A 15064-nucleotide genomic window follows, 5' to 3' on the forward strand; every position below is an offset into this window, starting at 1 on the left:
GGTTTTTTTCAGACTAATGGACAGAAAATACACACTTGGGAGTTTATGTTACCACAGTTTTTCTCTGTGCATCTGTGGATTTCAGTTAGACTACATTATATATGTTTAAAGATGATTTTTTTCTCTTTTTTTTCTGATATTCTGAACCAGATATTTTCACTTCAACTGCGCTTACGTCCACCAAACTCTCCAAATTTAGTCATATCTATGTTCTGAAGGTTTTTACAGAACGGTTTGCTTATTCATCACCCACAGTCTGATTTATTTAACCTTTTATTCCTAAAAACATGACAAAAATTGGGTTTTTATGGTTGTTGACAGTATATTTTCATTGAAGTGATAAAAAGAGATAAACCTTTGACTTTAGTGTCTAAAACAAATGAAAAAGGATTTTGAAGCTGATTTTGTTAAAAAATATAGATTTCTGCTTTTGAAATTTGTGCAAATAGGTGTATTTTACATGCATATTACCTCATTTAAGAAGACATTCAATACAAAAAATCACTTTCTTGTAAGTAATTGATGGGGGCAGTTTCATGTCGATATCTTTTAGTTAAAATCTTGATTCTTTAACCATTTAGCAGAAAAAACGAAGTCATTTTATGTAAAAATACAGTTCTGACTTCAGTTTAATGTCATATAATTGTGTCTCTGTTGGTTTTTCTTGCAGTTTAGTTGGTTTTCTGAGGAAAAACAGCAACCAGAATGGTACACTGAAAAACAAAAGAACTCTGTACTATTGAGCTCATTATCATGTTTAATAAATAAAACTGCAGCAGCTCCGGTCTGATCGGTAGATTCTCAGCAGTCGCCGGCGGCTGTCGCTGCAGTAATTTATTCATTGAACAGGTGAAGGGAAGGCAAGGCGTCATCCCTCTAATGAAAACTCAAATCTCTCTGACTGCTGTAAATTGGTTTCGGAGGTGTCGAGTGTCTCCCAACACGCCTTCACCCCTTTTTTTCTCCTCACCCTTCCTCCCACAAATCACACACAAACACACTCATGAGGTTCCGTCCTCCAGCTCCTCGTCTTCAAGGACACGAGTCCGAAGATGAGCAGTGTTTATCTGGCAGCTCTGAGGCTGATGTACCCCGTCTGTGGGTCCACACATTGAAAATGTATCACAGAAAAGATTATTGATTATGATAAAGTACACTTGTTTTTACTTTTATGGCAGCTCAGAGGGCCCAAAAACACTGATGCAAACTATGACAAATGTTTGGGTTTTTTTTTGGCAGTTGACAGCATATTTGGTCAACAATATATCAAAAAATATTAGATAAAATGGTCCAAAAACTGTATATATGGTGAAAAAAAACACAAATATCTGTCAAATATTTTATATCTTTTAGGTGATTTAAATACTAATTTTTTATGAGAATATTATTTACAGTTTTGGTCATACTAAATTCAAAGAATGAATTACTTTGCAAAAAATACTGATTTTTAATGTGGACATTTTGTACAGGCCTAATAATTAAATTACATTTTATTTCTTCTGGGATTTTACTACATAATATCTGTAATTTAACCAAACAGGGAACATCTGTAAAATACCAGGTAAAATAATATTTTACAATCTTAAATATATACAGTTTTTCTTTCAAATAGTGGCAAATATCTGTAAAATAGTAATTTTCACTGCTGTAAATGCAATGAAAAACGGTGTGATTTTACTGATAAATTTGTCAAAATAGAAATTTGAAACACAAATTCTAGTCGGCGGTCATTAAACTTCACATAAGTCTTTGTCATGGTGCCCATTGTGGGCATTTGGCCCATTTTTTAAATGGGTAAGATATAAATTATTGCTTTTTTTTCTGCGATTTTACTAAATATTATCTTTAATTTAACCAAACAGGGAAAAGTGTAAAAATAACAGGTAAAATAATGTTTTACAATTTCAAATATAGATCATTGTGCTTTCAAATCGTGGCAAATATCTGTAAAAAAAAATATTTTTTACCGATTTAAATGTAGTGAAAACGGTGCAATTTTACTGTTAAATTTGTAGTTTTAGTTGGAGGTCATTAAGCATCACAGAAGTCTTTGTCATGGTGCTCCTTGGGGGCATTTGGCCCATTTTTTTTTTGATGGGGATTATTTAAAATATTCCTTTATCTGTCATTTTTTGTAACTCGTAATTATCACAAAATGTGGAAAATCGATTAAAAATACAGTTAAAAGTGTTAAAAAATTTTTTTTTTACAGTGAATTATTGCATAATTGTTGCGGAGTTTCTTACTGCTGCAGTCCTAAAGTCTCACAGCGAAGAATGGACCTGATTTCTGTTGATTAAAAGTCTAGAAAACCTCCAACTCGTTTCCTGGAGGGAAGTATCGAGACTGAAACGCTCCTCCAGGCTCAGAAAACCAGTCTGGAACATTTACCGCAAACATTTTCCCACATTTGATTTCATGCTTCATTTGATTTGCGTGCCGGAGATTTAAAAGTGGGAAAACATTTACTGGCTTGAAGCAAGACACGAGGAGAGAGACGGAGATGTTTGGTTTTTCCAGGATTTTAGCGTAACACAGAAACTAAATGATTCCCTGTATTCAGTCTCTGCTGCTTTATTTCCACATGAAACTCCCAAAGTTGTTGATTTTCTCAAAACATCCCCTCAGATACAAGTCATTTCTGTGTATTTATTGATTTGTTTTGGCCTCAAGTTTGTCTTAATGTTGAGTAGCATGTTTTAGACAGTCGTACCAAAATGGCAGGAAAAATAGTATAAAAACTGTAAATTCTGTGGGAACAAAACAACAAATCTGTCAGATATTGAATATTTTTAGCTGATTTAAATACCATCAGTTTTAATGTGAATATTATTTTCAATTTTAGCTTGCTTTTCTTTATTTTATTTTATTTTTTGGAACAGTCAACGTGTAAATTTGTACTTTGTTCTGTGCTCATCCTGCATATTGTCTGTAATTTAACAAAACAGACAAAAAAATGACAAACATCTGTAAAATAGTGCTTTTTGGTACATTTAAATGCAGTAAAAATCGTGTCATTTTGCACTCAAACACTGCAAAACAAAGAGCAAACTACTGTTTGTAGAAATTTGTTCTTTTGTTGTGGACTTTATTTATAGTTTTGACCAGTTTTATATATTTAACGTAAAAAAATCTGTTTTTTCCTGTGATTTTACTGTTTTTTTTAATCTGTAATTTGACAAAATGTGACATTTGACATTAAAATACAGCACCAGAGAAATGTAATATTGCACATTTAGAAATTAAATGTGGAAATTACTTTGAAGCAATACACATTAAATTTAATTAAAATAAATATACACATTAAATGTAATTTAATAAAATACGACACATTGCATTGAAATGTTCGACCTGAAAATTAAATATTTCACCTGAAAAAGAAAATTTTCCGCATTTACAAATTAAATATTACACATCACATTAAAATATCACACATTAAATTGAAAAATTGCTCTGGAAAAATTAAATATTTCATCTGAAAAAGAAAATTTTTGCACTTGTACAATGAAATATTGCAAATTACATTGAATTATTACACATGAAATTGAAAAATCGCTCCCAAAAAATGAAATGTATCACCTCTATAAGTAAATATTGGACAGGAAATTGGAATAATGCTCATGAAAAATACAATACTGCACATTACATTGATATGTTGTAGGTAAAAATGAAATATTACACTTGAAAAAGATAATATTGCACCTGAAAAATTCAAATATAGCACCCGCATAAGGAAATATTGGACAGGAAGTTGAAGTACGGCACATGAAAAATACAATATCGCACTTTACAGTGATATGTTGAAGGTGAAAATTAAATATTGTATCTGAAAAATGAACTATCTTACCTGGAAAAGGGAATCTCGCCTCTGGAAAATGAACTATAGCACCCATATAAAGAAATATTGGACAGGAAGTTGGAATATTGTACCTGAAAAAAATGCAATAATGCACGTTACTTTGACATGTTTTTCATAAAAAACAGCATATTTCACATGATACTGAACCTGACGCTGCACAAACTATTGACAAGCTCACTGCTAATACTATGTTAATATACTGCTAATGCCACTGATGGAGCAGCAAGGACGTTAAAACATCCATTTTGTGGTCATTTCCTGCAGAGAATGTTAATTACGTTTGTTTTCCTGGACTCCAGTCTGTAGTTACAAGCATCAACACCACCTTCCCTCCTCTGACTGGTGATTCAGCGTCTCCTGAACCGCCTGAACCTCCCTTTAAAGCTCCATAAAGGGCCGGAGCTGAGCACCTTTGTGCTGCTTTTCAGTGCCTCTAATCTCCCCCGCTGCCTCCCCTGTAATCTCCCCCACAGCCTTCGGTCTCCAGGAGTCACACTCGGGTCATGGGAACTCACAGCTGCTTGTCCGGCCTCCTGTGGTCGACAGACGGCAAAATCCAGCGCCGTTTGTTTGCAAGAAAAAAGAAAAAAAAAGTCCGAGCTTCGCACCTGAAACAATCCGAGGAGCTGCAGTTTGTTGGTGTTGGGACGACGGAGTTGGAAAGTAGGGCAGAGTGTGCAGCCACGCTGGGCTTCAACGAGCACACAACACAACAAAGCGAGATGTAATTAGTGGGACTGTGGTGGTACTTAATGAGGATCTCTGTAAATGAGCTTCACTTCAGCAGATTAAAGAGTCAAATAGAGGAAACTACTGAATATTTGTCAATGAAACGCATCTTAGGTGTTCAGTTTGGTTAGCTCTGGTTAGATTTACAGAAGATTCATTCTGGTTTTTGAATAATTAGAAAAGACTCAACAATCTAAACTTGTTTCCAGAACTAAGTCTTGAAATTTTCCAACTCTTAGACTAGTTTATTTTACTGTCAAAGAACAAATTACAATTTGTAAAAATAGAGATTTTAAACATGAGTTCTGGTCGGAGGCCATTAAGCGTCACAGAAGTCTTTGTCATGGTGGCCGTTGTGCGCATTTGGCCCATTTTTTGATGGAATAGTGCAATAAGATTACAACAACGTTGCGTAATCATGACGTTTTCCCAAACCCTAACCAAATCATTTTGCCACCTAACCTTAACCATCCTTCGTTTTTGAGCAACTTGACAGAAAAGTCTCAAGAATCTGAACTTTCTGTGGTCATGTTGGTAGTTTCAACCTGTTTATAGAACTAAGTTTTGAAACTTTCCAACTCTTAGAGTTGGAGTCAATCATTGAACTTTGATATGTTGCACTGTCTGGCATATTTTGCTAAATGATGGAAGAAAATGTCTTCAACATGGGGATATTCAGTGCAGGAGTTCAAATTTCGACCTTCCTATGCAACTACTGTGTATTTCCAGGTGTGTTTTAAGAGTCGTTTCTAACGGATCATAGCAGAAATAGGTTTCTAATTGATGAATGTTTGCAGTTTATTTATTACCTTCCTGATGTGCTTACATATGAGATGAGATTTGTCACCCTTGTAACCCAGAAAATGAAGGTTCAGTTATGTAGTGAAATAGTTGTATTTGAACCCAAACCCTAACAAAGTCATTTTTCCAACTAACCTCAACCAAACTTTGTTTTTGATCATCTTGTTAATTTTTGCGTTCTTTTTCACTAAAACAAATGTAAAAATTATATTTTTGGCTGCAGTCTTTACCAAATAAATTATTTCCTTACATCTAGGGAGCAAACTCAGCACCACGATGCTTCATTTATAAAGATATGTCACAACACGTTCTCTCTTGAAAAACTGAAAAATGTGTTGATTTGGATAGTATTTCAGTGAATTGTTCAGCCCTTCTGCAGTATTTTGCAAGAAACCCTTAGCAGCACTGATTCCATCATCCTCCAACACTTGACCCTGAAGGCTCGGAGCCAGATCCCCGCAGAGACGAGCTGAGAAATGAATTTCCCCATCAGACGATCGATACATTAGCACACAAAGCGCCCCTGAGCAAGCCATCAAACCCCAGTTCCAGGAGCTCCATCTGTCCCCACAGAGCTGACGAAACTGGGCTCAGTTTTTTGGCTCAGAAAGCGGATTATCATAATAAAAAGGCAGGGGGAATGTGAAGAAAGTGTGCTGCGGTGGTTTCCAGGTGAATGTGTTGCTGCACTGGTTAACCAGCCTGGAGGCTAATCAGTGACAGCAGTGTGGGAACAGGACCGACTTTCCCACACTTCCTCACCTCCAACATATGACTGTGTCAGTCTGTTTATGAGTGACGGCGGCTCCTATCTGAGTTTCTGCGCAAACTCCACGTCTTGAAGTGTCTGAGTGTGTTTCTGTATGAGTTTGAACTGCGATAACCTCTGACCTCCTGTTTCTGTTTCAGAGAGCGTACACTGTGATAGTGGAGGCCTGGGACCGAGACAACGGCACCCACAGCAACGGTAAGACTCCGTTAACCCTCCCAAACCCAAACAGCTTCTGGGTCCTGGCTCATTTTTACCCACTGTGGACTCATTTCTCACTGCAATGTAAAATCCTGCACCTCTATGGAAACACAACCATGAAGAAGAACTCAGAAATGTCACCTGTGCAGTTATAACACCGTAAATCATAGAAACGTTGATTTTTTTGGATTATTTAGTTAATAAAAATGGAAGCATAACTGGTCCACAGATGCTACAAACACTTGATAAAGGTGGCTCTACATACTAAAGATAATAAACTATTGACATTTTTACATCCCCTACAAACATACAACTCAGCATCATGTGTAGAAAGATGTTTCTCCATGCTGAATGTATCTCCAACAACTTGCTCCTCTGTTCACTGTTTCTGAGTCATGCTGCATTTATTTTATTGATCCTGTAGGTTTGATTTTTCTCTCTGCTCTGTGGAAACACTGCCTGCAGTTCAACCTGAGAACTCTTTGAATTTTTGTCACCTGCCTGTTGGTCACAGCTGAGTCGGTCATGGCTTCACAGTTGCGTTGAGAATCGCAGAATTTTCTGTTTACAGACTTTGATTAGAAATAATAGGTAATTTTTGGCAATTTTTTAAATGAGACATGTCAAAAAAAGTGATTTTGATGAGACACTATCATGATTTTAAGCTTAGATTTGTTTTTTGGTTTATCACACAGGATTAGTTAAAAAAAAACACGAGAATGTTAAAATTCCCACATTTGCTTGCTGATAAATGTTGTCATTTTGATGATTGAAAAAAAAAAAAGAAAAGTTTTAGGGCTAAGAGGGTTAGTTAAGAATATATTTGCATGTGTTTCTCTCTAAATCATATTTTCTGCCCTCTGTGTTTGCTTCTACTTAAGTTTGTCATAGCTTTATACTTTTATACTTTTTGCACTGAAGCAGATTGCAGTGTTGGTGCCAGACTGAGGTTTGGCTGACAGGTTACTATGGTTTTGAGTCCAGCTTGGTTGCTTGAGTTCTTAGAAGATCAGCTGAATCGATATTTAATTGTTCACGCTATCAGTTATTGTTTTGGTGTTTGGTCCCACAAGTTGCTGTGTAGGTGTTTCTGGACTTGTTGTCATTCCATATGTTGTATTTCTAGTCCAATATCTTGCCAAGCAGAGAACATTGGAGGGGTTTAGCTAGTAACAGGCACCAAGACAAGGTCTTCTGTGCCGGTAAATGGTGCCTGCCAAAGAAGAGCTGCATTTTACGGACTTCATGTCCTAGATTTCGCTCTTGAAAAGTAACAAAACATCACGTGTTAAGGAATCACCAGTGTGTAGGGGGAACTGACAAGAAGGTAACCCTTAAAATGTGTTATTTCGTGAGAAAAATATGATTTTTTTTTGGGTGCAGCCAACACGAAACCCTGATATGAACTGGTAAATGTGTCGGATTGTGAATTAAAACACATTAATCAAGTCAGCACAGATGACGTGCATGAGAACGCCGCCTGGGAAGTCATCAGCGTTGACCGTGTGAACCGTTCAGATACCTGAAAGGCCACTGAGCTCATTTCCAACCTGCCTGCACACAGCTTCATTAGTATACAGCTGCCTCCTGTTTGCACATGCTCCTCTGATCTCAGGTCTGTCTTTCAGCACTGCTCCGAGGGAGAAAGGTTAATCGAGGGATGTAATCTGTGATAGAACAGCGCTTCGTTAGGTGTTGGCTTCCTTCAAAGACAAGATGATTTAGGATACCGTGACCTCACCCACCTTCCTACCTGCCAGCAGCAACTCCTTTGTTGTGTTTTAGTGCCACCAACGTAGAAATCGAGTTTCTAATCTAGCGTTAACATTCGCAGAAATGGCTCCAGATTCCTTAATCTTTCTCCCGTGCTGCTGTTTCTGTATCGGATGTTGCTGTAGAGGCAATAAGTCTTAGTCAGAGTTGGAGTTTTTAGCTCAAACAGCTGCCAGAACTGAATGTGAATCCAGAATGTAATGTGTTTCATAGCTCAGAATGGGACTTTGTGGGGTCAGGACGTGGTAATATTCAGCCTGCGTCACCTTGTTCAACAGAAATGTGCGTGTTTTTGCTTGAGTAAAAGAAACTACAGTCACCACTCTCTCCATCTCCATTCTTATCTTTCTGGCGCAGATGGTTTTCCTTTGGCGCTGCCTAAAACATCTTTGGGGCGACGCCAAACATTCCTCCGTGCAGGAAAAGCCCCGTTACGGAATCTAATTATCAGCTGTGAACCCTGTCAGGCCCTTTATTACATTTATAGAGGTTCAGGCCCGAATTATATTCTCATGTCAAAAACCATTTATGTACAAAAGTGATTACAGTTTAATCATCAGTAATGAACATGTAATGTTCAAAAACTGTGAAAATAACTGTTACATTTATTTTTTAACATTTTTCAGTCCTTCATATACATTCACTTTCAAATAACAGCAAATGGTTTGAAATCAGTAAAAAAAAAAAATAGTGTCGTTTTACAGTCAAACTATTGCTTATTTGATGATTGAGAAAGTTTTTTTTGTTACTGATATGGACTAGGTATTGTCTAATTTAACAATTAGGAGAAATCTGTAAAGCAACAGTTAAAAAATTATTTATCATTTTTCAGTCCTTATCATACATATTTTTTCTTTCAAATACCAGAAAATATTTGTAAAATAATAATAATAATAATAATAATAATAATAATAATAATAATAATAATAATAATAATAATAATAAAGTTTAATTATACCAGCAAATATTTATATAATAATAATAATAATAATAATAATGTATTTTTTTGTAGATTTAAATACAGCAAAAATAAAGTGTGAATTTTATGGTCAAATGTTGTAAAAGAATAAACAATTATTTATAAAAATGCAGATTTTTGGTCTATTTATTTTTCCAATGGGAGATATCTGTAAAATAAATCTATTTTAGCAGATTTTAAAACAATATATATAATATAATGGTGAGATGTTGCAAAAGAAGCAGTTAGCATTTGTAAAAATACCCACTTTTTTGATGTGGACATTGCTTGCATTTTTTCTGGGTTTTTTTTTAGTTATTTTTTGTCTGTAATTTTACTAGATGTTATCTCTAACTTAACAAAATGGGAAATCTGTAAAATGGCAGAAAATTATTAAAAATAATTACTGTTAAAAACTCCCCATTCGGACTATTAGCAGTTCATGTTAGTAAGCAGAGAGCACTGTGGGCATTTAGCTAACAGCAGGCACCATGACAAGGTCTTCTGTGCCGGTTAATGGTACCTGCCAAAACACGTTCTTGTGGACAAAAACAGAGTTGCATTTTACCTACGTTAATGTCTTGGTCATGTCCATGAAATTTAACAAACATGGTGTAAATACCGGTGTGTAGGGGAGCTGACATAAAGGCAACTCTTGCAATGTGTCATTAAGTGAAAAAAATGATGAGAGATTTTTGTAAAACTGTTTACAGTTATTGACATGATGTGTTATTGAAACGTGTCATTTAATCAGGAAAATTTATAAGATTTTGGGTGAAACTGATGTAAAATGTGATTCTGGAGGCCTGGTATGAACCGGTTGACTGAACAGAATTTGTGTTCCGTCTCCTGAGAAAACCTCTCTGTCTAAACATGCCGGTTTTTATAATGACATTGCAGAAAATCAGCCGCCGTCCAACAAACCTTCAGCGTGCTCATGCAGTGTAGTGACATGTGACTGACAGCCGGTTTATTTACGCCTCTCCAGCCTCCATCTCCCCTTCTTCTTCTTCTCGCCCTCCTCAGAGTCACTCGGGCTGTTTTCGGCTCTCCTCTATATTAAGCCCGCCTTGTTAAGCCATTAATTACAGACCCTAATTAGCGTCCCGGCAGCTGTCCGGCTACCGCACGCCACTCTGCTATCCAGGCTGCCATGCCTCCTGTAGATCTGCTGTGATGACTGGAGGAGGCTTTATTTATCCTGGGGGGTCGGAGGCTTCGGGAGGCGCTGACGTCTCCACCACCGTCCCGTCTTGCAGACTTGGACCGACTTTGAGACCTGAGTCTGTCAGTGAGTCTGTCAGCAGCCAAGTCTGGTGTCAGACAGAAACTCGACGGCCGGATTAGAAGTCACACAGCTCGGCTAAAAATATATGCCCAATTACCCGCTGGAGCGCAGGAATCTGTTAAAGAACGCTCAAAAAATAGGAAAATATCTGTAAAATAATGATATTTTAGCTGATTTATACAGGTGCTTTCATAGGTTTACATCCCCTCTGGCAGAATATGTGAAATCTTTACCATTCTTTAATAAAAACATGAATGATCAGAGTAAATACAATTACGTGATAATAAATAACTTTGTCTGACCCTAAATGAAAGAAAAGTTTTTCCATGATCAAACATTGTTTCTAAAATAAATGCACAATATTTCACAAATTTTGCCTGAGAATGTTAACTTATGAGCACAACTGTATGCAGAAAATATTTTTAATTATATTTTATCATTCTAAATAACTATTTTTTATTATTGAAATACAAAAATTGTGTAATTTTACAGTCCTGCATTATAAAGGAACAAATAAGTATTCATAAAAATGCAGATTATGTGCAATTTTCCTCCCATAATCAACATGTAAATATAATTTTTTTGTGAATTTACAGGAAAAAACAAACTACCAAGGTAATTTTTAATGTGGAACATTATTTGCATTTTTGGCCGCGTTTTCTCCCTAATGTGAACATGTAAATAAATCTTTCTTCATATAAAATAGGGGGAAGATAAATAAATCAATAATAAGGTAAAATCAAATCTGTAAAATAATTTTGAATTTTTTTTTTTTTTTTTTTTACGGTTTTGGCCCTCAAGTGAACACACAAATAAATCTTTGTGAGTTTACTAGACATTATTTATAATCTAATAAAAATAAAATAATACATTAAATAAATATAAAATATAAATAAATATAACAGGGAAAATGTAATTTGTAAAATATTTTTTTGATTTTCCACTTTGACTCCAGACAGTTTATGTTAGCAAGCAGAGTGGCGGTTTAGCTAGTAAAGGGACACCATGACAAAGGTTTTTGTGCCAGTTAATGGCACTTGTGGTCATTATTTACATTTTAGGCCCTTTTTGGCCAGTTAATCTGTATTTTTTTTCTTTTTGAGATTATGCTGGCTTATTTTTTGTCATTTACATTGTCAGTTTGTGTTTTTTGTGGTTTATTTTTTTCTTTTGTTGTCTTTTGTTCTGTTCCTTGTCATTATGTTACTTGGTGTCATTTAATCGTCATTTTGGGTGTATTTTTAGCTGATTTTGAATCAATCAGTTGTCTGCTTGTTTTGTGTAATTTTGTTGTAATTTCATATTTTTTCACTTTCTTGTTTCTGTGGTCATTTTTGGCTCATCTGATTTAACAAAACAGTGGAAATCTATACGATAACAGTAAATCATTAAAATATAGCCTATAAAAAGCAGAAATCCCTGAGTGTTTTTCCATCATTTACTCCTCGCTTTGTTTACTCACTCGTGTTTTTCCTGCCTCAGTTTGGGATTTCCTCGGTTTTTGGGAATGACTGTGGACTGCGTCAGAGAGCAGGCAGCGACTTGTAGCATCCAGCTGTGACTGGGGTGGAGCGAGCATTAGCGATGCTGTAACAGAATTAGAGAGAGAGAGAGAGTTCCCATCCTTCCAGGTGTGCAGCCAGAAGACCTCAGGACGTCCAGATCAAGTTTGGTTTTGCCCAAACTGGATCGTCTGATTGTTTGCCAGCACAAGTCCTGATTACACACTCAACTGTTTTTCTAAATAACGCAGCTCAGTGTGTCGAAAGTGTTTTAAAGTTCAGTTTCTGTCTTGGCAGGAGGATCTGAGCAGGATTCAGGCTCCAAAACACTCTGAGAGCTTTAAAAAATGCTGGAAATTCTATTATTATGCAGTTAAAAAAGCATTTTTTCCTGAATGAATGCATTAAAAAATAGGTTTGTTTTAAGGTCAGAATAAAATTTATTTAAATGGTCATTATTAATTAGGATTGCTGCAGCTGAATATGTGCAACAGAAACAGGACGCTTGAGCATCACGTGACGCTACAGCGCTCTTCTGTTTATTGTGAAGTCGATTAACTGAGATCAGTAACAGTTTGTTTCATGAATCTTTTGCTTTTCTATTACTTTTATTTCCCACTGAGGTTCAGATCTTAAAGCTTTATTAATTATTGTTTTCCATACTCCATTTCAGGGAAATCTGTGGCTGCCTCCTAACTTTAGATGCTAGCCGTTAGCCTTTTTTAAAAACTTCTTTTTATACAAAATGCTCTTTTTTTATAATGTATACTTATTTTATTTTTATGTTTCTGCCCTTGCCTCTTTCATTATTTTATTTTTCTTTGTACATAAAGAAAGAAAGAAAACAAGGAATTCCAATGTATCTGTATTCTAGCTTAGCTGCTAGCCGTTAGCATAGCCGTAGCCGCTATTGTCCTGATTGGTGGAGATGTTTGTTTTCAGTTTGTGCAGGTTGTGTCTGTGTTAGGATGACATGTCTGTCGGTTAGCACAGCGTTTTAGAGTTAGTCTGACTTCAGAAAGATGTTACGGTGCTCTGGATAGCATTAGCTGCAGGCTAACAGGCACAACTAACCTCTTAGCAATAACCGTAGCCGCTGTGAAAGTAGCTAATCTCCAGATTTGTGGAGATGTTTGTGCTTCTTGTTCATGTCTGTCAGTAAGAACAGATTTTTAAAGTTAATCTGACTTTAGAAAGATGTTACGGTGCTCCAGATAGCATTAGCTGCAGGCTAACAGGCACAGCTAGCATTTTAACAATAGCCGTAGCCTAGCATCATCAGCAGTTCAGCTACCTCATCTTCAAACAGCTCTTCTAATTAACCAGAGCTGCTCCCCTTAGAAAATGTGCTCATCTGTCTCGCTGTGTAAACAATGTTTATGATTGGCAGCTAGTCGTGATGTGTAGCAGCCAATCAGAGAGAGGTGTGGGCGGGGCATTGCTGAGACCACAGAGTAGTTGAATCACAGCTAAAAGAGCACATTGAATTTATTTTTGAGATAACTGATCAATAGAAATAACAGTATCGGTGATCGATTCCTATGTCTGGTTTCCAGTTACAGACATGTAATTTTACCATCTTGGTTGAATCAACCAGCCAGTGTTAGGAACGTTTCCCCAGTAGATCAAGGACTAGAAGTCTTTGTCATGATGCTCCATATCTAAAGTCCAACAATACCAGGTTTCAGGTTTTATGAGCCACATATCTGGCAGAAATTGTCAGAAAACTTAAAGTCTTATCTAGATGTTCTTTTAATGTTTTATGTTAAGACATCTGAACTTTACAAAGTGTCCAACCCATCTTTTTGCTTGGTTGGAATTTGAATGGTTGACTTTGCAAGTCTTTTCAAACTTCTGGACTCAACTTTGGTGTCGACGCCGTTTTCTAAAGCGGCAGCCGACCAATAAATGGAACCAAAAACGTCCGGATGGAACAATAATGCAGTGACACGGGAAAGAAAATAAGACAAACTGAAACATTTTAGAGAAAAAGCTGAACCTATGCATCGATTTTTGGTATCTTATGGTCACAGAAACGGCTTCATTTATGTCCTGACAAGCAGTTTAAATTCACACAGTGATGGAAAAAAGTGATTTGCATGTTCATCGATGGGTGATTTTCTCTTGGCAAGCGGTGTCACGCTGCAGCAGTGGACAGATTTATGGCATCTGATAGTTGGTTGGTGGTGTTTATGGCTCCTCGTTGTTTCCATGGATCTACCTGAAGTTTTATCTCCAGTAGAGTGAAGCAGGCCGGAACTAATCCTCAGGTGGATAAAAGCAGCTGCTGGTCATTTCTGCATTTTAAGTGTTTACGAAGTGATCATTTTATTGCTGGGAGAGTTTTTAATGCTTGCTCTGGAAACCAAAGCGTGACAACAAGGCTGTCATCACTGAATCATCCTTCCAGGTGTTTTCTCAGGTACTTTATAAACCGTTCGATAAAAGATGAGATAACGTTGAAGATGATTGAAGTTCACTTTCACCTCGTCATGCTCCTAAAACAACAAGCTGTAATGGAAAAATTTTGTTTGAACTGCTCCTAGTTCAACATTAATGAAGGGTAGAAATAATGTTTATTTAACAGTTTTAACTTTATTTTACTGCTGCTTTACAGATTTGGTTAAATTACGTAAATAACTTGCAAAAACATAGGAAAAAAGTGCCACCCTTAACAAATATGCTGACCAAAACTGTAAATAACATCTTTAAAAATATTTAACCATAAAAGTACACTTTTTAAAAATTATTTGGCAAAAAAGAGAATTAAATTACAAACATTTGTGCCATTATATATATATATATATATATATATATATATATATATATATATATATATATATATATATATATATATATATATATATATATATATATATATATATATATATATATGTATGTATATGTAAATATAGTGATTTTTTTTTTTACTTATTTTGCAGATTTTTATTCCTGTTTTGTTAAATTATAGCCAAAACTAATAAAATCACCAAAAAGATATCAATTCACATGTCAACTGGCCAAAACTGTAAATAGTTTTTTGGGGAATTTTACATATTTTTCTCTGTTACAGATAGTAACCGGTAAAATTACTGATTTTTTAAAAAATATCAAAATTATTATTAATAATGTTATTGTTATTAGTAGTAGTAGTAGTAGTACTGGTAGTAGTAGTATATTAATA

The 15064-nt window shown here is 35.7% G+C and overlaps 1 protein-coding gene across 2 annotated transcripts in view; it reads left to right on the plus strand.

Annotated features, from left to right (window-relative positions):
• Nucleotides 1–15064, plus strand: part of LOC111584144 (protein jagged-2-like) — an 85454-nt gene that overhangs the window by 24177 nt on the left and 46213 nt on the right. For both annotated transcript variants that reach the window (XM_023293398.3, XM_023293399.3), the window contains exon 3: nt 6299–6356. In XM_023293398.3, coding sequence (XP_023149166.2) covers nt 6299–6356 — 58 coding nt within the window. The remainder of the gene's footprint in view (nt 1–6298; nt 6357–15064) is intronic.

Source organism: Amphiprion ocellaris, chromosome 20 (genome assembly GCF_022539595.1).
Source record: "Amphiprion ocellaris isolate individual 3 ecotype Okinawa chromosome 20, ASM2253959v1, whole genome shotgun sequence".
Lineage (NCBI taxonomy): Eukaryota > Metazoa > Chordata > Actinopteri > Pomacentridae > Amphiprion > Amphiprion ocellaris.